At 39.8% G+C, this 25,161-nt stretch overlaps 1 protein-coding gene and 1 long non-coding RNA gene across 6 annotated transcripts; one reads left to right on the top strand and one right to left on the bottom strand.

Annotated features, from left to right (window-relative positions):
• Positions 1 to 1,365: 1,365 nt before the first annotated feature.
• On the bottom strand, positions 1,366 to 25,161 carry LOC131243558 (protein RDM16). 5 transcript variants are annotated; one of them, XM_058243003.1, is made up of 7 exons: positions 24,255 to 24,456; positions 6,488 to 6,562; positions 6,284 to 6,410; positions 5,329 to 5,742; positions 4,707 to 4,901; positions 4,463 to 4,623; positions 1,366 to 2,629 (listed from the first exon to the last, which is right to left on the bottom strand). In XM_058243003.1, the coding sequence occupies exons 1-7, from the start codon at positions 24,314 to 24,316 to the stop codon at positions 1,750 to 1,752; spliced, it is 1,914 nt and encodes a 637-aa protein (XP_058098986.1). In that variant the 5' UTR covers positions 24,317 to 24,456; the 3' UTR covers positions 1,366 to 1,749. The 5 variants fall into 5 exon arrangements, with proteins under 5 accessions (XP_058098986.1, XP_058098987.1, XP_058098984.1 ...); XM_058243004.1 differs by lacking the exon at positions 24,255 to 24,456 and adding an exon at positions 12,338 to 12,357; XM_058243001.1 differs by having other exon boundaries at positions 6,284 to 6,562; positions 24,255 to 25,161.
• Positions 10,895 to 11,393, top strand: LOC131243560 (uncharacterized). The gene is made up of 2 exons (XR_009170122.1): positions 10,895 to 11,266; positions 11,301 to 11,393. It is a non-coding gene; the product is annotated as an uncharacterized LOC131243560 (long non-coding RNA).

A 25,161-nucleotide genomic window follows, 5' to 3' on the forward strand; every position in this document is an offset into this window, starting at 1 on the left:
TGAAGTGAGCCGTATTGGTGGGGTCCCTGCTATTGAGTCAAGAAAGTCATGTTGGTAAATCATGTATCAGTGGATCCCTGCCATTTAACTGCACGAGCACCAACTTTCTTCTATGCCAGCAATCCGTGGGCTAGTTTGAAGGACCATTTCAGTACCGGGTGAAACCCTCTCGCAGGAAGTTCCTGCGCTCAAAAGCTAAGTGGTGCCCACCGGCCACCGTGATGTTTGTGAAAAATCCACCCTGTCCATCCATTTTGCCAGATAATGTTAGGATGTGATCTCAAAAAACGAGGCAGACACAAATCTCAAGTGGGCCGCACAACAGGAAACAATGACTATTGGACGTCCACTGTTGAAACATTCATGGGGCCACACAAGTTTTGGATCATGCTAATATTTGTGTTTTCAGTTCATCCAAGTAGGAATGACCTAATGAGGGGTTTGGACGGCATATAAACATCACAATGGACCCCAGGGAGGTTTCAACAATAGGCATTTCCTAGCCCACTTGTTTTGGATCTGCCTCGATGGGGTAGATTTCTCACAAGCATCACGGTGGGTCCCACCTAGCTTCTGAACGCAGGCAGAGAAAATAACAACAACAGAGACTCTTGACAATAACATATAATTAAAAGCCCTAAATATGTAGGAGAAGAGAAAGTATAAGATGACAATTGAGGACAGATAAGACACTCAACACATTCATGCCTAAAAGGCATCCATAGATTTCACAGACAACTCAGGCGTTCCCCCAAGGGATTGTTCTAGTGAATGGGGGCATGATAATTCAACCATTTAAATAAATAAATAAATAAATAAAAGAGTACAGCATTCCATACACAGCTACAATCCAGTAGGAATTAATATTTACCCTACTGCATAGTGGGGAGCACAAATGATCATAGTGGGCCATTGGATAGAACAATTTCCACCGTGGATGTGCAGACCCAAAGAATTGCATGAAACAGAAAGTACTCAGGATTGGATAAAATCATAACCAAAATGAAAGAGATTAGCATTGGCCTCACCGTCAATTGTGTTGGGTCCCCATATTTGAATGCATGTGGTCATCCAACAGGGATGATATTGAGCCCACCTGCAATCTGTAGTTGACCACTCCAACCTAATGGTCTAATGTGATTATAAGTGGGACCACTTGGGGGCCCACAGGAACTGGAGCTGTAATAATGTAAGAGATTTGTATGGGATCACAGCTCCCTAAAGCTAGTTGGTCATCTTCTTTCCATTTTCAGGCTGTAGACTCCTACTAAAATACTAGGGCACTATAGGCTAGGCAAATTGCTTTGATTAGCAATGCATGAGAATTATTTCTAGAAGTACAGAGCAGTCATTCAACCTCCACTCTTTGGACCTTTGAAACCCTAGTTTCAATATCAGCCGATTGTTAACATTGCGACACCAAATTCAAATACCCTTCATATGCATATCTTTCTAAAATGTTGAAACGTAAACACAGAAAGCCACGAAAAATTGGAAAGTGAGTTACCGTCAGCAAGTCGATGTGACTAAGCAAATCGCGACCTGCACACTGTACCACTATTATCTCAAATTTCTTCTTCTCCACCAATGGATGCCGCTCAAAAGCAACAACAGAAGCATCTGAACTTTAGCGTCGATCGAAGGACAGACGCTTAGCTTGTTGCGCTTATCAACCAACAAAATACGCACTTCCAATGCGTGCAACACTTGCTAAGGTCCAATTGGAATATCCTAATCGCCACCGTTCTCCTATATTTGATCATCAGAGAAGTTGACAGCCAGATCCCAATAGTGTCCAACCCCAGCATCAGAGAACACCTTATGTGCAGCAGCTTCAGTCCTGCACTGGTGGATGAGGAACCTATTGAAACTTGGTTTCGCAACACTGCCCTGCCACACTAGCGCGCATTTGTTCACGGGTGCATCTTCGTCATTTTCAGCTCCCTCTTCCTCATCTGCCACGGCAGCGGCCCAGTTGATCCGCCTGAGCATCAGCTTCCAGTACCTTTTAATGGGCTTGCTCCCCCCTTCTACAACCACAACAGTGATGCTGTCCGACATCACCGCGACACCTGTCAGTCGGTTCTCTTGGGCATTCACGTCGACCTTGAAGCGTGTTTGTGGGTGCGAGAGGTCATTGATCCTGTAGACAGAAACGATGGTCTCCAATGTGCTCGGATCGTCAAAGAGCTTCCTTTCTTTCTTCTCCCGGCGCTCTGCCGGGGTGAGCTTGCGAGCAATGTTTCTGTCGACGTGGGCTTGTTCGCGCTCAGCAGCAGCGCTGCGGATTTCCATTTCAAGTCTTGTTGGGTCTTGAGTAGCTTCAGAGCCAAGCACTTTCATAAGATTGCTCATCTTGACCTTGGGCTTTGGAGGCTCTATTAGACCTTGCCGTATCATATCCTGCCTCCCCTTTTCCTTGGAAAGGCGACGCTGAGTCCGTAATTTCTTCTGTTCCTTTTTCGTTAGCTTCAGAGGTTGTGGCGAGGGTGGCACAGGTTCAGCCGGGGGCTCAATTGGAAGAGGATGTTCTATGTAAATTGTAATTTTATCCATCTTCAGCTTGTCGTCGGCGATGTTATCATCAGTCACATCACTGTAGTTACCAGAAACTAAAAGTGGCACATCCCTGATTTCAAGTGCAAATGAAAACATTATGAAATCATCTATAGATGGCATGTCAAAGATGTATTATACAATGCTTAGACAAAACCAGTGTTTTAAATAGCGGTAGCGTGTTGCATAGCGTTCAGCCCTCTGTAGGGTGTAGCGTAAATAGCGTAGCATGTTGCGTATGCTACGAAATACATCTATTTTTTAACTTAAAGATATGATTAGTAAGAAAAAAGCAAAAAATATAAAAATGCCTAAAAGATTATTCATTTTTTCAAGTATAAGCATGTCAAACAAGTTATTAATTATCGTTTATCAAAAGTCAATCCACATATGTAAAGTCACAAACCAAATCAAATAATTATCAAATCAACAACTTTCTAAGCAAACCACTTCAATTAATAATGTCTAATTGAAAACCACAAGTCACAACTCACAAATATGAAAAGAAATAAAAATTCCATATATAGATGTCATCTATACAAAGAGGGGTTTTCGAAAACCCTTTTTTTCTTTTGAGTTTAGCTTTAAAGGGTTTTTAGCATGAGTTTCACACCAACTTTAACAAAGGATCACCACCATTTTAAGGAAAGTAAAAAAAGAAATGTTTGGTTTTAACTTTATATTTTAAGCTTTTTTATAATGTGAGTTTTACACGATTTTTGACAAACAAAACTTTTTAAAAAAAATGTAGCAAACAAAACTTCAAAAAAAAAAAAAAAAAACATTGTAGCGTACGCTACCACCCTTGTAGCATATTTAGCTCAGTGTTTTAAATAGCGTAGCGTGATGCGTAGCGATCAGCCCTCTATAGCGTGTAGCGTAAGCTACACGATACTTTTTAATTTAAAAATAGGACAAATATAATAAATAGTGAAAAAAATATAAAAATGCCTAAACGATGATTCATTTTATCATTTATAAGCATGTTCAAAAAAGCTATTAGTTATCGTTTATCAAAAGCCAATCCACATATATAAGCCAAATCAAATAATTATCACATCAACAACTTTCTAAGCAAACCACTTTAATTAATAATGTCTAATTGAAACCACAAGTCACAATTATGAAAAGAAATAAAAATCCCATAGGTTAAAAGTATCAAGTATAATACAAGTGTCACATCCCTCAACATTAGAAACAAAGAAAACGTGAGAAAAATAATTTAAAAAAATAAAATAGTAAAAAAATGCATTGTAGCTAACGCTACGTAATATAGCGTACGTTACGCGCTACGTAATATAGCGTACGCTACGACCCCTGTAGCGTACACTACAAGGGATTTACGCTATTTGGGACGTTACGTAGCGCTACGGCCACGCTACGCTACGTAGCGTACGCTACCGCTACGCTACAGGCGCTATTTGAAACACTGATTTAGCTACACAACGAGGTGCTGCGGCTACACTAAGCTACGTAGTGTATGTGAACGCAACGCTATGATTGCTATTTAAAACACTGGACAAAACCAATGGCAGCTTTGTTCCGCCCATCATTTCTTACAGCCTGTTCATCTGATGAGTTTCATCACAGACAGGTGATAGACGAAAAGCATCCTCCAACCAAATAGTCCCAAACCATCCATTGGTGGAGTTTTCACTTGTTGCATACAAAAACCATTGGCTATAATGTTTCATTAACCATCCATCCATTTGCAGGCCAAGGGGGTGTGTCAAAAAATCACGTATCAAGTGGAGCCACAAAATAGACGGTTTGGATCACTCAAAGGTGGGACCCCAGCTGTGAGGAATGCTGGCCCCACTAAAAAACCACTAGTTGAGGGCAAGAATAGTACGTCTCCCCAGTAGATTGGCTATAATTATGTCATGGAAACACCCTAATCACTTACCACCACTCAACATCGGGGATTGGGTCCTTGGGTTTTTCTTTGGTAATAACTCTTTCCGAGACCTCAATCAGATTTGGGTTGATATCAAGATCTGCCTTTGCTTTGGCAAGCTGCGCTTGCTTTGTCTTGAGCTCTTTTGCTTGTGCTTCCCCAAATTGGCTCTGCAGAAAGTAAGTTACAAGTATTATGCAGGAGAAACATGGAACAAATTTATGCATGGGCATGTACCCAAAGGTCAGAATACCTTGAATCGGATTATTTCTGCCTGTTTCGACCACTTGCCTTCTTCCACAAACTGAAATGTCATCCTCTTGGCCCTCAGAATCTTCGTTTTATTTACACCCATTCTCTCATCGAAATGAGGATTTGATTCTGTATCAGCATCCAATTCGGGCCTGAGTATTTGGAATGCTTCTTTTTTCTGTTTGTTGATGTTGACCTGGTATTTTCAATTAAAAAAAGAAAAGAAAAGAAAAGGAAAAAAAAAAAAAAAGAAGAAGCCAACTTCAGTAAGAGCAGTGCTGATGGGGCATGTATGGGTCAGGTGGGAAGGGATCCTTCAAGGCACACATGCCAATGTGTGATATGTGGATCATTCATATTTAAGGCACAATGTAAACATGCTCAGGTGCAAAAGAAATAGGCTAGTGTACTCACCACATGAACCACCATGAGTGCGAGAAATATGGACGCTTAGAAAGAAAGGGCCAATGGTCCATATTTAATGCACATGTGTGGCCCACATAATGAGTGGACCATGTGCCATGAGCACTTCCATTCCACACATGCAAGTCTGTTTGAACCTCCTTCAGTAACGACCACAGGAAACAAATGAGAAGAATAGAGAGGCATTGGAATGAGCAAACCTTTAAGGTACTGAGATTAGTCAGCTTAGGCATATTGATTACATTTCCATGCTCATCTATTTCTCTACCGAGTGCATCTAGACGCAGAACAGGCGTCTTGGCTGGTTTCTGCTGCACGACCACGTCTGTCGACATCTGTCCAGGAAACATATTTATGAGAGGAGCAAACTCCGGGTCCTGGTGAAATCCCATCTTGGAAGCTAGTTCCTGTGCTCGTTTTACAGCTTCTATATTTGGTATGGATGTAATCCCAGCAAGAGCTGCCATACCACCTGCAGGTGGATTCGCTGATGCTGCAGCCGCAATTGGCAAGGCTGATGTGCTCGGTACTGCTGGAATGGGGGCTGCAGAAGCAACCATAGCAGGTGCTGGAGAGTTTGAAGGAACTTTGAGTCCCTCCTTGTTTAGTCCTACCTGCACAACCATCTATAGTCATTTACAGAAACATAAAGACGAAATCTACAACGCTTGGTCGAGCCTTTGACTGGAGTAACAAACTATACGTCCTGGGGGACCCACCTGGCGATTCATGTTGGTCACATGGTAATCCTCATAGTGGTTCAGATATTCCCCAAATCTCCATCCAATGATCCAAAGTACATGTGAGGATCCCACCTGGTGATTCATTTTGTTCACATAGGCCTCATTGTGGTTTGGAAATACCCAAATCACCCCCATCCAATATCCACTCCATCTGAATCAGCTCCTGCTAAATGTGGGGCACCAGTAGCAAGTGCCCATTTTCAACGGATAGCTACTAATCATGGTATCACCTGACGGGGAGATTGGTACACGACCAATCCTTGATAGGTCCCACCAGATCAGGTCACCAAAAGTACAAAAGGTGCTATTTCTCTCAATCAAGCAATGTACAATGATACCTCCAAGATTAATCATGCAGAGTTTGACAAACAGGCACCTAAATTAGATAAAGGAATTCCATTGAAGAAATTACCTGTGGAGCTTTATTCAATTTTTCTTTCAGTTCCTTCTGCATTTGTAACACTCTCTTAGCTTTCGCTAAAGCATCAAGAGACAGATTTCCGCCTTTGCCAGCAGCTGAAGTTGTTGTCCCATCTGTACTGGAGTTTCCATGAACCTCATGAGATCTGGTAACACTAACTCCCTTATTTTCATTGGTGGTAGAAATTGAAGATACCTTTGTGGGAAGGGGGTCATTGGAAGCAGAAGATGTTTCAGGCAGTGCCACATTGAGCGGTCCCAGAGCAGCACCCTGTAAGGAGAACTACAAGAGTCAGTAAAAGGCCTTGACACCTTTGTACAAATCAAGATCTTACATATCCTATCCTGGTGCATATGCATCAAGAAAAAATGTAGTAGGCTAAGGAGAAAATAGCATGCCTATAGTTTCAAAATGGCCAATGGCCCCACATCATGGCACTAGAAACTAGAAGATCGTGCTTACTTGAAAAAGTGATATTCTGATGCTTGTTGGCATCAAGAGATAGATGCAGAGGCTAATATCATAAATGCAACGCTGTGAAGTGAAACGACCAAGACTTGTAAAGGAGTTGGTAGTCGTATCATGTTTCATGAGAGCACATGGCAGAAAAATGAGCAGTCTCCCTCCCCCACTCTTTATCTATGGATCATACATGGCAAGAACAAGAATCCTTTTAAAAGAGGAGAAGAAGGCCATGCACATCGAGACCTCAAGACCCATTAGCTATGGAAGAGCATCATTATCTCTTCCCCACGAACAATGTTTGTTTGCTTTGCTATCAAGATGCGGAAATGGTGGACCATCTTTTTATCCATTGTTCTTTCGCTAGAGAAGTGTGGGGTCACTTTTTGGAGTGCTATGGGCGCTGCTATGCTTGATAGGTATGGGGGTATGGGGAAAACAGGGAGAAGAATTTGGTGGCTAAGCATGTTACGGGTATCTAGACTCAAGACTTTTTTTGTATCTGGACTTTATGGCTAGAAAGAAACGATCAATGTTTTAGGAATAGAAAGAGGGACGCTAAAGATGCCTTTAGAAGGGCTAAACTTCATGTTATGGAATGGGTGAGGGGGTTAAATCTCTTGGACCATTTCCCGGCCTGTTGGCGGGTCCTGTGATCATTTGTTGTATATTTGAAATTAGTGGCTGTGGCCTTTCATCAATGATATTGTCAATGTTCAAATTTTTATTTTTATTTTTAAAGGTGAAATCAAACCTTGCATTGCCTACTCATTTCTGAACAACCACCAGTAATGGGGAGGTTACTGATCAAGCTCCACTAATATAGATTGGCACAAGATTCCATGCATTCATAGCCCATTTAAAGGTTTTTTCTTCATCAAGGATGCTATCCTTGCTTAGAACTATTTCCTTATGTATTGGATTATAGAGTTAGTACACCTTTTTATTTTCACTATGGCCAATGAAACTACACTTTTAACTTCTGCTATTCAGTTTCTTCATTCTCTCATTAGTAACGTGAGAGTAAGTGACACAACCCAAAATTCTCAAATGATGTAAACTTGGCTTGTTTTCACTTCAAGCTTCCTTTGGTATCATATTAATGAAACTGTTGTGGGACAAAAAATTATAAAGATGCACACCCCAATTTATTATTTTTGTCCAGAAAGCCTTAGGCAATGCCTTTACTCTCAACATGCTTCTACCCATATTCATAACCATATGATTCTTCCTATCTGCGACCCCATTTTGCCACAGCATATACCAGGACATTAATTGATGCCTTTTTCCATTCTTCTGACAAATATTTTTCTTTGTTTCCCACTCTGCTTTACAACGAGGACCTTATACTTTTTTAAATACTTAAAATGCTTCAGAATTTTCTTTTAAAAAATAAATCCATGTCTTGCAGCTAAAATCATCAATAAAAGGGAAGAAATACCTTTTGTCTCATTAGAACCTTTTGTCTCATTAGAACGAGGTTCAATCGGCCCACAAATATCAGATGCACTAGATCTAACAAATTCTTTGGTTTTTTTAGACTTTCCTTTAGAAAACAGTTCCCTATGCTGCTTTCAGTACAATTTATGAACAGCAAAACTTTTTTGTACAGAAGCTTTAAAGTGTTAAAGCTCAAGTAACCATATCCAAGTGCCATAATCAATGCTCATCTCTAACAATGCTAGTGAAACATACCAAAATCTCATCGCAAATGTATAAAGGGAACATTCAATTTTTGTATTATTTTTACATTTGCAATGAGGCGCTTTTGACCATCTTCAGTTCAACAAAACCCATTCTTAATATTTATCTCATATTCTCTATTGGAGCTACCCCAGACTTAAATAATCATTTTTCAATCCCAGAACATAAAAGATGGCCCTTGATAGAGTGGATTGGTGGAATAGGATTCATGTAGCTAACCCTAATTAATTGGGATAAGGCTTAAATGATAACAGTGCTGAATCCCATAACATAAAAGATGTTAGATATAAATGAATTCTTTCCATAATTAGTTTGGATTGAAAATTTTCCTTTCCACGTAATCAGTATTTCAGAGTTGGCCCCAAACTTGACCATCAAATGGAATGTATCATCCAACTTTAAAAACAACTCTTAATACAACTAAGCCTCAAACATATTCCACTCCCTGGATAAATCTCAATGTCAATACAACTAAACTCTAAGAGAACTCTAGCCCAAAAGATGATGCCATGTTTTTAATGGCGGGTGACTCTCCTTGGAACAAAGCACATGCCTCTCCTAGGGAAAATGGCATCAAGGCATACCTTGAGGCTTAAGTACCAAGCTTAGTCTTATGCCTCCTCCTCAAGGCATACATCTCCCATGAGGATTAAGCCTTGCGTATGTGGGATAAGTAAAGATATTTTTTTATCCACTTATTTATTTTGTTTCGTGACTTCCTCAGGACAGCTTTTTTTTCCTCATCAGTTCCAAGTAGGGGCGGTGCCGGGGTGGTTGGCAGGATAAACCTATTGGTGATCCATGTTAGTCATGGACCCCATCACAAGGGCATGTATGTTTTTATATCTTAAAAGCGCATGTAAGATTAGCATTCCTCACCAACAACCCAGCATAAAGTTGAAATTAAAGGCTAGGATCAAAGGCTAGGATTATTCCAAAGGCTAGGATTATTCCACCAGATGGAATCTTAGATAGGTCAGTTAGACAACTGATCTAGAACGATGATCAATAACGATCTTCATATCTTAGACGGGCCAACTGGATGGTTAGGCTCTTTAGATAATAGCCCAACCCTTGGAACATACTAAAGCCCTGGGAAGCGAAGAGCCGACATCGAGGTGCCAAACCTTCCCATTGATGTGAACTCTTGAGGAAAACCAACCTGTTATCCATAGAGTAACACCATCCAAAATAGGACTGGTGGTTCCGATGAACCAAATGGGATATGCAATTCTGCCACATGTTCCACAGGTGAGTGTTAGCACCATAGAAAAGGTGCACTGTGCTTCAACTTACTTTTTTCTGCAGCCGATTCCTCTCCAATGTCGCAGAATAAGCTTTTCCTACAGCACTATTTCAACCATCTAATAGTTATTCCATGGTGTTAAAAAAATTATATCCTAGGCCCAACTTGGTCCAACAAATTCAATGGTCTAAATTTTAGCCCATCCGATGGGGGAGGTTCCTTTTTTCATAGATGGTACTTAGTGGAGCCCATAATATCAATAGTTCATGGTGTGTTGTAACGGCTGTTACATAATGGTAATGGTGGCGACCGTTACACGCTACGGGTAGAGCTGGGCATCGAGTCGAGTCGGACCAAGTTAGGGCTGACCCGACCCAATCCGGTTTTGAAATATACCTGATCCGAACTCAACCCGACTCGTTACTGAGTCCAGCATGCCTGACCCGATCCGAGTTCGAGTTTGGCCTAGACTAATCTGGACCGAGCCCGAACCCAGTCATAATGACCGAGTCGGGTTGAGTCAACACCGAGTTGGATCATGTTGAGCTTTTTTATGTCTTTTTTTTTTCCTACTTGAGTTGAGTCGTTTAGAATAAAATATTGTCGAAGACTCAAAAGTAATTTTAGAAGGAAAAAAAAAAGAACAAAGTAAATAAATATTGTCAAAAATCAAAAGTATGATCAAAATCTCAGATGGAATTCCACATTCAAACCAATAAACCATTCATTCATTCAATATCATCTATATGATGAATGCCTTTATGACGTGTAACCCAAGTAACCTTGTCCATAATAGTAACCCCCTCCCTCCACCTTTGTCGCCAAAACCATCCTTTGGTTCTCTTTTTACAACCTAAACCGCGGGAGAACTCTGGGCAGAGTCCGAGCTGGAGGTGTCTAAAAGATGGTTGTTTACCTCTTCTGAATCGGATGGTGGAAATGCATTTCCATTGTCCTCATTCATAGATTCAACAAGTCTTTTCAGCCTCTTTTTATGATCCAATTTGTACGGGATTCCCAACCGCCTATAGAATGCTGCGAGACTTTTAAGAAACTTTGATGATTTATCGCTTGACGTATGTCCCATACTCGTGCTTGGTTCGGCATTATCAATGTTGTCAAATCACATATGCAGCATGCGATCAGCATGTGCTGTTCGCATATGCGATTGCACAATCGTGTATGCCATGGCATTTTTTTTAAAATAATAAAAACTTTAAAAAAGGAAAAAATTGAAAAAATTCTTTAAAAAATATGAAAAACTTGCCTAATTAGTACACATGATTGGATTGTATTTTACTTATTTCATTATAGTTTTAGTGTTTTATTAAGTTATATATTTAATTACTTATATTATATTATATACATTTTAACAAAACAATCAATAAGCTACATTAAAAGAGATTTAATTATTAAAAGCTTCAAACAAAGAAATTTTACTGATAAATGGATAACTTGAAACAACTTACAAGTTATAACTTACAACTTAATTTACAAAAAGTAAGCACAACTTATAAAATACAAAAAATAAACGTACTTGAAATAATTGTAGAGAGATTAGAGTAAGAGAGAAAGAGGGGTAAGAGAGAGAGTAAGAGATTTAGAGCTTTGGAGTAAAGAATAGTGAAAATGGAGGGGATATGAGTGCCTATTTATAGGCAAAAGTTCTCCAAATTGAAAATAAATAAAAATTGCTTCCACTCTGGCTATTGGGAAATATGCGATCGCATGCTCGCGTATTGGTCGCATATAAAAGTATGCCATGGCATACTTGCCAGGATCGCATATGTCATCATGGCATATGCGATTCGATCCACAGTATGCGCATATGTGATCGCATATACACATATGCGATCGCATTTGACAATATCATGTTGTCTCAGAGGGGGTTGATGTTGTCTAGTCCTAGACGCTAATTTCAAGCTTTGTTTTACGGCCTCTTTATAATCTTGTTCTTCTTGTTTCCTTAATAGTATGTCTTCTTCTTCTCTACTAACTGTGGGGGTAATAATTCCTCTACTTGACCCTTTTTCAATTATAATAGATCTACTTCTATAACTTTTGTGGCTGATTGTATTGGTTGTGGGAGAATGGGTGGTGAAAGCTTTTGTATTTGAGTCAAGAATAGCTCGAAATAAATCCCGAACTTCTGGAGGAGCTTTGCTACATGGGACAACGTCTCCTCCCCGACAAGCCAAATGTAATTTTAAATGATTTGTTTTGTTTACAAATTGTTTTCCACGCAACTCGCATTGCAACTTTATCTTTTCGTTCAGGGAGTAGACTTGGGCTCCATAATCCCAAATATCTATCGATGGATCATCTTCCGATGACATATCTATAAGTGTGTACTTTAAAAGATTAGCGGAGGCAAAATAAATAATTAAGAAATGAGGATAAATAAACGCAACCAGCCAACCATATAAGATTTAAGCAACATTAAGTCATTTAAAAGCATAAACGAAAAGATGAAAAATATAAAAAAAGAAACATTAAAATACATAAGCTGATAAGTGATAGGCATAGAAAATATTCATCCATCCATCAAATGTTACAATTCAAGTCCACAAATAATAACTATCAAACTGTCGTAAGCAAATGCAAGAGAAATAGAAGGCAGTGTCTCATCCTACTTCATGCAATTGTTGCGAGGACTGTCTCATCTTGCTTCTCACTCTCTTCTTCCTCGAACTCCTCATCAACAGAGTTCCCTTCTCCCCAGATTGGACGCAGTCAATCCTATGTACAAATGAGCACTTCAACTGATTCCGATATAAGTGAGCTTTGATACGTGTTCACGACCCTATTCCCTGTACTAAAAGCAGATTCTGAAGCCACGATTGAAATTGGAATTAATAATATGTCTTGTGCCATTAACGAGAGCATGGGATACTATGATTCACGAGCTTTCGACTTCCACCGGTCTAAAACATCAAATTCTTCGCCCTTGTACTTTACAAGTAGCTCCTTGAGATGGTGGTCAAGTTCTATTTGGGTGTCTGCATTTGAGTCTCTATTTGTGCCACGAAAAACACGAAATCGTCGATCGTGTTTTTTTGTGCAACAACACTAGAACTAGAACCCACTTGAGGAGTCTGACCTGCGGTATTGTCTTTTGTGACCCCCATAGTTTCTACATAGAAATTATACAAATCTTCAATTGCATCACGAATCTTATCGACCTCAGTGGCACTCTTCTCACCATATAACTTTTTTTAAATGAACATAACTATGAATATCTTGTATCGAGGATCAAGAACGAATGCAACAGCCATTACCAAACTGCACTCAGACCAATACTTATCAAACTTTAACTGCATACTCATAGTCATTAATTGTAGAAAGTCTAGCCCACTACAACTTTTGTACAAAACATATTTTACTCTCCAAAGTTCTAGTAGAAATATATTTGTTGTCGGATACTTGCTTCTTGAAAAGATCTTCATTATGTTATAAAAACTGAAAGGAACTTGTGAATTGCTTCAGCTCTTATCCAATCATCATCAGAAGGTAACCACTGATACGCACTATCATGCTCCGCATAGTGAGAGAATGCATCTCTAAAAACTATCGCTGAATCCAACATTTCGTAAGTTGTATTCCAATGTGTCATGACATCTACCTTCAGCGTTCTTTGAGATGACAAAGCAACCGTTTCACGATCTCATTTCATGTATTTAATTGTAAAGGTGACCCCCATATGTACTTCACACTCTCTCTGATGTTATCGATCATTGGCTCGATTGTTTTAAGTCCATCTTGTACAATCAAGTTTAGGATGTGGGCACAACACCTAACGTGAAATATTTTTCTACCGAAATACAAGTCACCAGTGGCCTTAAACTGGTTCCGCAAATTTGTTATCACGCTATCGTTTGCAGAGGCATTGTCTAAAGTTATCGAGGAGATTTTCTTCTCAATGCCCCATTCCACAAGGCATCTGTAAATGCAGTCTGAAATCAATAAACCAATACGAGGGGGCGCAAGATAACGGAAGTTTATAACTCTTTTGCAAAGTCTCCATTTGGCATCAACATAGTGGGCAATTAGTGACAAATACTTCTTTCGTTGATTGGATGTCGTCCACAAATTTGATGTCAGGCTGATTCGGGAAACCGATGCCAGCTGTCCTTTCAATATGACCTTCTCATTTACATACATCTGCATACACACTTTCTTTATTATTGTACGGGAGACCTTGTATCTGGGGTTAAGGCATCTGGTTAATTCAACAAAAGATGGACTCTCTACCATATGAAATGGTTTTTCATTTGCAATAATAAATTTGGCCGTTAACTCATTCGCACGGTCTTTATTATACTTGTAGGTGGACAAGGTACCTTGCGACGGATCCACCAAAGATTGGGTAAATGAAAGTCTTTGTTGGCCTGATGTCTGACTTCTCACTTTTTTATGACACTTCAAATGTGTTTCCTCGGAGTTGTGGTCGACCCATCTACTTGTTTAGCATATCGAGTCTTGCAGTACTTTCACTGTATCTTCATTGTGTCGTTATTTAGGGTTACTTCTTCAAAATATTCCCACACTACCGATCTTTTTTTTGCTTTTACTGAACTTTATAACTATGAAGTACTAATATCAATGGGCACATCTTCATCTTGTAGACCAAATCCTTCATCCAAGATCATCGGCGAAGTGACTGACAAACGGCTAGGGGTATTGGGAATTTCCTCACCAATCATCTATGAATTGAAAGATACTAAATCAGATTAGCAATTTAATGCCTTAAAAGTTTATACTAAACCCTAAATTAGAGGTGGGCATCGAGCCGAGTCGAGTCGAGGTGGGCCAAGCTCAACTCGGCTTGTCCATGGTGTACTCGAGCTCGAGCTCGGCCTCGAGCTCAACATTAAAGCTTGGCTTGTTTGCCGAAGCTGTCGAGTCGAGTTTGAGTCGAGCTCGAGCTTGTTCATATCATCATATGATAAGTTAATAAAATTTTGGCTAAAAAATACAAATTAAATGTCTCATATGCTAATGCCACATTACTAAGACATAAATGATAAACCCCTATATACTATCAATATCATACCACAAAAACATAATTTGTCCTCAACAATCAACATCAACATCAATTCGAAATAATTAAAATATATCAAAAATTATAAATCCGTTCATGAAAATATTTAAAGCTTTCATTCCTTCAAGCATTCGGGCCCACGTTTTCAATTTCATTGTCCTCTTTATACTCTTCAGGATCGAAAGTGCTGCCGCCCCAAACTGGATCCAACCAATCTTGCGTATATATCAGTGCTTCAACTATATTCGAGGTGAGTGAGCTTCAATATTTGCTAACTACCCTATTGCCAGTGCTAAAAGTTGATTCTGATGTCACGGTCGAAATTGGAATTGATAAAATGTCTCGTGCCATCAACGAAAGTCTAGGGTATTCACAAGCTCGAGACTTCCGCCATTGCAAAATATCAAAATCATTATCTTTTATCCTTATGACCGGTTCCTTTAGATACTTGTCCACTTCGAATTCAGTTTTCTGCATCTCCGTTTTCTTCTTCTTCTAAAAAAGACAAAGTTACAAAGTCGCTCGCCCGCAGTAGAAGAACTATCCGCAATTTGAGAATTACCTATTGCACTTGCTGTTTCGGCCGAATTATCAACATATGATGCGAACAACTCTTCAATTGCAGCATTAATAATGGCAGTCTCTGTTGAAACTCTTTCAGAACGGAAATAAAGCGATCTGAAAACAAATCTAACCATTGCCATCTTGTATCATGGATCCAGGACAACTGCAATGGCCATTAACAAGCGGCATTCAGCCCAATACTAATCAAATTTCAATTGCATTCGTAGAGCCATCGCTTTTAAAATTCCGGACCATCGGCAGCACATTTTTTTAGCGCATTCATAATAAAAATAATTTCAGGAAGAAATTGATTTGCCATGGGATACTTATTTCTTTAAAAAATCTTCGTGCAGTCATAAAAAACTTTGAGAAACCGATGAACATCTTCAGCTTTCTTCTAGTCTTCATCACTTGGCACGTATGCGTACATTTTATCGCGTGCCGCAAGTTCAGGGAATGCAACTTTAAGTTGTAAAGCCGTATCCAACATCTCATAAGTATAATTCCAGCGAGTGCAGACATCTAACTTCAACTGTTGTTTAGATTTCAAATTCAAACGTTGGATTATATCATTCCACGTACTCAGTCTTGAATGTGACCCCTTTATATATTTAACGTTATCTCATATGTTTGCAATCGTTAAATCAATTGCTTTCAGCCCTTCTTGCACAATCAAGTTGAGTATGTGAGCACAATATCTAACTTGGAATATTTTACCTTCGAAGAATAAATTTCCGGCAGCCTTGAACTGAGTACATAAGAAAGAAATCAACGAATCGTTGGACGAGGCATTATCTAGAGTAATTGAAGAAAATTTCTTTTCAATGCCCCACTCAACAAGACAGTTGTAAATGAAATCGGACAGTACCACACCGATATGAGGAGGAATGTGGCGGAAGTTTAAAATCCTCTTTTGTAGTTTCCAATCCACATCAACAAAGTGTGCGGTTTATGACATATATCTTTTTCTCTGATTCAAGGCCGTCCACATATCTGATGTCAAACTTATTCTGGATACGGATTCCGGGAGAGCTTTCAAGATAGCTTTCTCAACAAGATACATCTTCATGCACTCTCTTTTCACAGTAGATCGAGAGGCCTTCTCACATCTAGGATTTAAAATTTTACAAAATGCCATGAAAACCTTGCTTTCTACCATGCTGAATGGCTTCTCATTGACTATCACTAACCTCGCAAACCACTCATTTAGTTTATCCGAGTCATAAGTTGAGTGCAACTTTAGAGTCGTCATCTTCAGAAATAGTAAATGAAAGTAGTTGCTGGACTCCACCCTTCGATGTTCTTGGTCTCTTCACATATTTATCTAGATGCCTCTGATAGTGAGTTGTAGAAGAACCAGAATGTTTGCTGTAAAGAGTCTTACAAAACTTGCATCTAATCTTGACAGAACCATCTGGTTATGTGATCTCATCAAAAGATTCCCATATGACCGATCTTTTTTTCCATTTCAAAGAACCTGAAGCCGTTTCAACTTTGTTCTCTAATTTTTCTTCATCCACGGAAAAAGGATAACTGATTGACGCACCAAGGCCAGAAGTACTGGGGTTTTCTTCAGTAGTCATCTAAAAATCAAAAGATAACAAGAGTACGGTAAGATCAAGGATTTTATAGGTTGAAGGAATCAGTCAACAACATTTATACGTATATATAAATATATAATACAAACAATATCGGGCCCCTCCATAAACTGCAAGACACAAGTGTCTCAAATAGTCCCCTAATAAATAAATCCACCGGGATACATACATATACATAACTATAAATTGTCCATAATTGTTTCAAATTTTGTTTACTAATTGTCTCTAAATATCTTATTCTTACTTGTCTCTATCTAGATGTGCTAATTGTCTCTATCCCATTCGGTAGCATACCATGTACTGTCCCCATACAATTTACATGCGAGCCGAAATTTCAGCAGCACCTCCATATATTTTCCAGATATATGTAAAATTTAATACTAATTAGTTGTCACACCCACATGTAATTCATTACACATGTAGTGGAAACCAACTAGTAAAGAACCACATATTCAGAGAAAATATAGGGAAACACTACTGAAATTCCAATTACATGTAAATTGAATGATGACAACCTAAGTACATGGTATGGTATTGAACTGTCCAAAATGGGACAATTTAAGAATCTATAAAGAACAAGTATTTTCAGTGGAATGATTGTACTTGGTCAATATAAATTCTTAAACGAGGGGTATATTGTTAAACCACTATGTGGCCTAAATATTAATTAACAACATCAGATGACAAATAATCATAAACATAAATATTTAAATAACAAATATCAAAATATATAAGAAACAGTTTTTCCATACAACTACAAGTCTACAAGAAAAAAAAAATTTAAGAACAAATAAGAAGATAATGCATATTATGGTAGACAAGTTAAGTTAGAGCATTACAGTAGGAAAGTTAAGTCAATGTATTTACTCCATATAAGTACAACTACAATATTACAAGTAAAAAACTTAATACATCAAAGTTAATTTTTAATATTCTCCTTATCCTACTCTAGATCAGATCCATAATTTTCGTCATCCAAACTCGGGCTAGTGGTATCCTCTCCAATATGATCATTAACCTCCCCTGAATCAGAAGGTGTGGAGACTGTTTCACCATGCTCTTGTATAGATTCAGCTAATTTTTTCAAACTATTTTTATGAGCTGATCTATACGGAATACCCAAGTTCTTATAGAATGAGGTTGGAAATAAACTTTGATGGCTTCTTGCTTGTCGAGTTCAGTCCTGCTTCTGCGTTATGTTGTCGAGGAGCACATCGTTGATATCTTGGTGTATCTGCCTCTTCTTTGCTTAACTTCAAGGCTAATTGTAATTGTTCTTCTTCCAGTCTTCTTAATGTAGCTTCATTCTCCTCTTCCTCTTCCCTACTTATTCTCTTCACCCTCTCTATTTAAGAATCTTCGTTGATTATAACGGGTCTGTTATTGTAATCTTATGACTAGTTGTATTCAGTGTGGGAGATAGGGTAAAAGGCTTCTTGTTGGAGTTTACAAGAGCCTGGTATGAAAATCGTACCTCCTCTGATGCTTTGGGACATGGTTTTGCATCTCCCCCCTGACCCGATAAGTGTAGTCTAAGCCGATTTGTTTTGTTAACAAATCTGGCCCCACACAATTTACATTGGATTTTCATTCTTCCAAAGTTTGGGGAGTACACTTGGGATACATAATCCCAAATATCGGTGGATGGATCATCTGAAGACATTGTTGCACACCATTTAGAAACAAAGCATATTTAGTGAATGTTTTCTTTTTCTTCCAAAAATTATGCAGCTAGACTACTAGAGCCACTTTTATCATAATCAATTTGGACTTGTTTTATTCAGAAGGTCTAAAGTCCAATATGTTGGATTATAAGTTAAGGTCCAACCAATGTATAGCTTCCAAGCTTCCATGTGTATATAAAATCCAACCAATCCAATATTTGTTCACAATCACATAGATCAGCTTCTAAGCTTCCATGTGTATATAAAATGATTAAAATCCAACCAATGTAGCTATTAAGCTTCCCATGTGGCCATGTATATATAAGTTAAGCGCCCCCCCCCCCCCCCCCAACTAAGCCCCGCCAACCCGACCCAACCCAAACCAGCCCTAATCTACAATCATATAAATCTACAAGTTAAATAAATTTTATAAAAAAAAAAAAAAAAAGTTAAACACCTACCTTAGAGAGATTGGGAGAATAAGAGAGAGATCGAGCCGAGTTGGGATGGAATGCGGGTTCGCTCGGAGCCTCGGAGAGATCGGGAGAATGAGAGAGATTGGGCAACTGGCGGAGCCGAGCTGGACTGCTGGGTGCGGCGGGCCGTGCGAGCAGCGGCTGGGGCTTGGGTGAGGTAGAAAGGAAGAGAGGAAGGTGGGATAGGAAAGGGTAGGGGGGCCGGTCGGGTGCTAATGCTATTAGGGTTTCTTTTCTTCTTTTTTTTTTTAAAAAAAAAAAACTTTAAGTATATATATTATATATATTTAATATAAATATAATATATACAATATTAAATATTTTGAAATTATTATTCGAGCCGAGTCAAGCTCGAGTTCAAGCTTTGAGTCGAGTCGAGTTCAAGTCGAGTTCGAGTTGAAATGCACCATGCTCGAACTCGGGTCGAACTCAACTTGAGCTTCATAAAATGAGGTTGACTCGACCCGAGTCGGCCTTTCAAGCCGAGTCAATCCGAGCTGACTCGAGGCGAGTTAAGCAAGCTTTTCGAGCTAGCTGGACTCGTGAACGGCCCTAGTTTTAAGTTTAGGGTTTAGGGTTTAGGGATTAGGTTTTAGGGTTTAGGGATTAGGTTTAGGGATTAGGGTTTAGGTTTAGGGTTAAGGTTTTAAGGATTAGGGTTTACGTTTAGGGTTTAGAAATAGCTCAGCCCGAGCCAGCCTGAACGCACCCGAGCCAACCCGGATTCACCATACAGTCCACACCTAGCCCGACCGCACCACATGGTCCACACCCAGCCTGGACGGATGCCACAGCCAGCCAGGACGCACCTGATTTCAACCATGCCTGAACCCAATTTCACGAGTATGTCACAGGCTACTGGTGATGTCTTAAGTGTATCTAATGTTGATTGTTGGGCGACTTTCATGAGTATGTCAAAGGCTAATGGTGATGTCTTAAGTGTATCTAACGCTAATTGTTGGGCGACTTTCTCGAGTATGTCAAAGGCTAAGGGTAGTTTCAAAAGTTCCAAGAATGATTCATGAGGGGATAAGATTGACTGATGAAACCACCACTGATCCTAAGGAATGAAAATGCAGAATCACAAGAAATTAGAGATGGTATTCTAGTATAAATATTCCTTTTACCATTGGAAATGACTGCCAATAACAAGACAATCTCTCCAGCCAAAAAGGGGCACCCAGATTGTCTTTTTTATTTTTTACGGGGAACTAATTCCCCCTTTTCAGTTTGTTTCTAATAAAAATTATCCATCAAAATAATAATAATAATAATAATAATAATAATAATAGTGAACCATCTAGTTCAACCCATCAATAATTGATTAAAAATGCCTACTACATTGGTCAAAATATTCCTCTCTAAACCTAGCTTGAAAGCCAATCTGAGAATGGATGTCGGCTGCTCTTGGGAGATTCTCTCTATGTTGATGGATAACGAAAAGATTTTTAACAGATCTCGACAACAACAAATAAGCACCAAATGTCCAAGTGATGGCACAAGGAGGACAGCAAGCATGTCTTTTCGTCACACATGATACTAACTTGCAGGGCAAGGTGTCTTAAAATCCATTCTTTGTATTGAAACATCTCAAGCCCTTCGCTGATGTACTTCTTTCAATAAAGTGCAATGCAAACAGACTAATCCCATTTCAAGAGATTCACAGCTTACATGTGCCAATGTGGAATACATGTGAGATAATACAACTGAGTAATCAGGAGAGACCCACCATGCATATTCCCTTGGAAAAGATCAGGTCAATCCGCTCATCTGGTGGGACACATTGTGCAGTGAATGTGGATTCCTGGTCATCTTTCTAACTGTCCATTTCTATTAAATGTAAGTCCAACCTAATAAGCAGAATGTGCTGACCAACCTAATGAGCAGAACATGAGTGAACAAGCAGATAAGCATACTGGTATGATTTTTGGGCAGTTACATCCACATGGTCAGCCCTGTCAGATGAGTGGCTTGAATCTAAACAAATGTGTGCCATTACGCCGTGTGCGTGTTACAGGTGGCTTGAACTCGGACTTGCTTAAGTCACGTTAGCAGGGCTCTTCAATAAATGTTAATTACAAGTTGTTCCCAGCCAACTTGTTCCTAGGACTCAAACTCGATCTCCTCTCAAGCTTCAATGCTTTTGTCATCAAGATACTATCATTTATTTAAAATCATGCTGAGTAAATTAAAAAGTTAAGAGTTCCACACTAGGTTATGCGGCCCAAGGACTCTAAAGCATGGTGTGCCATAAAGGCCGTTACATCAAGGTAACGGTGGCAACCATTACACGTTACGGAGTCCAAACGATCGGAATAGCCATTATGGAAAAAATGACCTGTAACCACCATTAACGGCCCATTACGCCCCCTTGTAAAGGTCGTAACAGCCCTGTAATGGTCTGTTACAGCGCAAATACAAGTTTTTCAGATTTTTTTCAGCGTTATGGGACAGATACAGTGTTTTAAAAAAAAATTAATAATAATAAATTATTTATAATAAAGGAAGGGGGGAAGGGAGGGGGGGTTCTTGCAATAAACAAAGAGACTGTAATGGCCGCTACAACCTGTAACGTAAAGGTAACGGTGGTAGCCGTTATGGCCACCGTTACCATTATAGAATACCTTGCCCTAAAGTAATTGCATAAAAGAACAGAAAAAATGCATGTAGACGAAATGAATGTCGATAAGACAATATTTAACAACCGCCACATGTAGCAAGGATCACAGAGAACAAAACACCTTGAAAGGTAGTCTCTCCGGAGTAGCAAAACAATAAGGGCCAGTTTGGTATGTGGGCTTAGGAGCGATTAAGTGGGATGGAATTTCATTTGCTTTCGTGCAAATTCCATGGGACATTTGGAGACATGGGAAGGAATGGGATTAGGTGGAATAGAATTGCATTTGATCCCATGCAAGATTTCCATTGGATTTTGAAATCCACTACATCTGTGGGGCCCACATTAATGCATGTGTTTTATCCGTGAGGTCCATCCATATGCATCCTTTACACTTGACATTTGAGTTGTATACGTGTGCACGTAACCGACATCAGCTATGAATCTGTTCCGTTGATTATAAATAAATGGCCCACCAAACAAGGTGTTGCTTAATAGGGTGGTTTTGTCTCAGGAAGAATCTGATCCCCAAACATGGAGATTGGATGGTCGAAATACCATGGTATTTCCATTCATGCAATCATTGTGCAATAATGATGTTAATCACATCTAATGCAACTCCATACCATTTAATCCCGCGGACCAAACAGGCCCTAAGGGTAATACATGGAGGTCATCAAAAAAGAAAAGAGAAATGGATGATCATAGCAGGACAACTGCAAACAAATCAAGATCGAATCACTCACAAGGATGAAGATGAAGAGATGGTAGGAGCTAATAAAGTAAGCATACAATCAAGAAGAGGAATTATGATGAAGAATATTATAGATAGAGTGGAAGAATGTCGCTGGGCGAGGAGAAAGTAACTATGTCAAGCGAAAGGTGTTGATGCCTTAGCCGCATGATCCTTCTAACAGGTGCTGCTCCCACCTTGAAGCATGCTTCAGACTCACACTCCTGCTTCTACCTACTTATATGTGAAAACATTGTACAATAGATGCTTCCCGCTCCTACACCTGAGCCTGTTGCACTTCGATTCACGCTTTGTGAATTATAGTTGATGCTTCAAGTTCAAGAGTACAACCATTGGCGCAGAATAGTGACAAATGTGAGAAGACAATGGCTGAATGAATACAAAGGAAAATTTGTAAATTTCCTCGTAATAGTTGATGTTTGAGACTTCTAAAGATGATGGCTTAGTATTAAAGAAACTTCGTCAGCTGTTTCTAGATTGAAGTGCACAACCTCTATAAATTTGCATCCTTGAAACCAAGATTGATTTCTCTACAGACAGGGCCAAAGAAAGATAAATCCAGTAGTTGGATGTGGAAATAACTCAATGTGCAGGGTCCCCCTTTTTTATGGATAACAAGAGAAGTTTACTAAAGAAACCAAAACCATAGGCAAGCAAGGTCCCAAGGTTTCAAATAAACGATTCCTCCACATATCTGCAATTTGCATCAGCAAATAAGTCCATAAACAAATTAAATCGAACCATGATCATAGTGGGGGTAGTATAACCAGCTAATCTTTGGGTATCCTCGTCACCTTTTCTAATTGAAGTATCCTTGTCACATTGAATGCCAGCGAGAGACCTTCATGCTCTTTTTTTTTGCTAGAGTTTAAACTTTAATACTTAACTCACTCATCTATTTAACATTCTCGACAACTAGTCAACCCATGCCTGTGAGAAACAACTAATGGGCTTAACATTATGTGGTGTTGTCAAAAACTCATCCAATGGCACTGCTCTGGTTATGCATTGATCCTCATTGACACAAGTGTAGTTTTTTACCGCCCCCTCTTTCGAAGCCTGGTCAGCAACAGCAGAACAATAACCTACTTACCTAGATAATGTTAGAAAGATCATTAGGCACTATTTATGTGCCAAGGATACAGTGATGTTTTCACTTTCTTAGGCAATTTGATTGGAGAAAGAAAATGCAACCTAAGAAAAAAGCACATACTGGATTAGATAACCGAATCTGGATTACTGTCACAGTTTCCAATGCTCACAGGTCTTAAAACTACCTCACGAAGCCAATCAAAGGCAGAATTCTTTTCCACAAATTGATGTCAAAAGCGGAAAATGACAGCCTGCTAAATTGTATACTGAATTCCGCGCAACCCCAAGTGCTCAGTAGAGATGAATTTAGATGTTACTAAATTCCCATTGAGCAGAATGCCCACTTGCCTCAATTACCATTGTTCCTGTTCCTTTGAATATAGAAACGAGCTCAATCTGCCATTTCAGGCTGGTTCAGCAGAGGAAGTCCATTCCACCCAATGCAGAATGTGATTCCTGCATTTTCCAAATGGCACACCCTTGAATATTTGGGTGGAATGACGATCTGAGCACTTTGATTTTCCAAACTCAGACTAAGTTAAAAACCAAGTCACCCAAATGACATACTCTACCAAATGCAACTTGAGGGCACTCCCAAACACACCCTAAATCTTATTTACAGTCTCCACTGAAAATCACATAGAGCACTATGAAAAGAGCATATACAAGCAAAATCGACCTAATATAAGCACACCAAAAACCAGAAATCAAAGAAAGATAGCTAGTGTCCAAAAATCAACTCACATTACCAACAGAACTGCTCCCATTTGAAGCGACGGCACTGCGAACGATATCGGATGACTCATTTACAGCATATTTCTTCTCTTCTTGGGCATCTACCGCCTCCTTTTCCTCAAATTTCCGCCTCTCTCCCCTCTCTTTCCTACTAATCCCATTCATATCCCTAGAACCCTCATCTTCCACAACAGCCCTATCCTCGAACCGCCGCCTCTCTCTCCTCTCCTCCGAAACCCTAGCTCGCTTTTCACTGCGATCTGACCGCTCATCGCCGTGATCTTTCCTCTTATGCAAGGAAGATGAAGACCGCCGCTCCAAGGATTCTTCGTGATCCCCATCGCGGCTACCCTCTCTCCCATTTGTCCGGTCGCGCTTAACGAGATCCTGCGGGCGATCTTTCAACCGATGCTGGTCGGAGTCTCTGTGCTTCTGAGACTTGTATTTGGAGGCATCGTCTTCTTTCGAAGGGGACCCATCGTGCCGGTGCTTCTGAGGCTTGTTCTTGGCGGCATCGTCTTCTTTTGAAGGGGACCGATCGTGCCGGTGTTTCTGAGGCTTGTGTTTGAAGGCATCATCTTCTTTCGAAGGGGACCGATCGCGTCGGTGCTTTTCGTGGCTGCTGTGATGGTGGTGGTGCCGATTATCTTCGGTGTCCCGCAATTTACCGTCGTGGCTGCTACGGTGATCATCTTCGGTGTCCCGCGATCTACCGTCGCGGCTGCTGCGATGATCGCGATCTCGATCTCGATCTCGGTGGTGGCGTTTGGGGGAGTCTCTATCTGTGTCGTCTCTGGATTTTCTGCTCGATTTCTCTCTTTCGGAAACCCTATCCATCTCTCTCTCTCTCTCTCTCTCTCTCTCTCAGCCCTTCAGGAGGATTTTTCTGTCGATGGGGAGTCGGGAAGGGACGATT

Source organism: Magnolia sinica, chromosome 4 (genome assembly GCF_029962835.1).
Source record: "Magnolia sinica isolate HGM2019 chromosome 4, MsV1, whole genome shotgun sequence".
In the NCBI taxonomy this organism is placed as follows: Eukaryota; Viridiplantae; Streptophyta; class Magnoliopsida; order Magnoliales; family Magnoliaceae; genus Magnolia; species Magnolia sinica.

Coding starts and splice junctions, on each gene's coding strand:
- LOC131243558 (XM_058243001.1), bottom strand. CDS start 25,082: ATGGATAGGGTTTCCGAAAGAGAGAAATCGAGCAGAAAATCCAGAGAC. Junction 6,563..24,254: donor GGAGCAGTTCTGTTGGTAAT/GTGAGTTGATTT, acceptor TTCTCCTTACAG/GGTGCTGCTCTGGGACCGCT. Junction 5,743..6,283: donor AATTGAATAAAGCTCCACAG/GTAATTTCTTCA, acceptor ATGGTTGTGCAG/GTAGGACTAAACAAGGAGGG.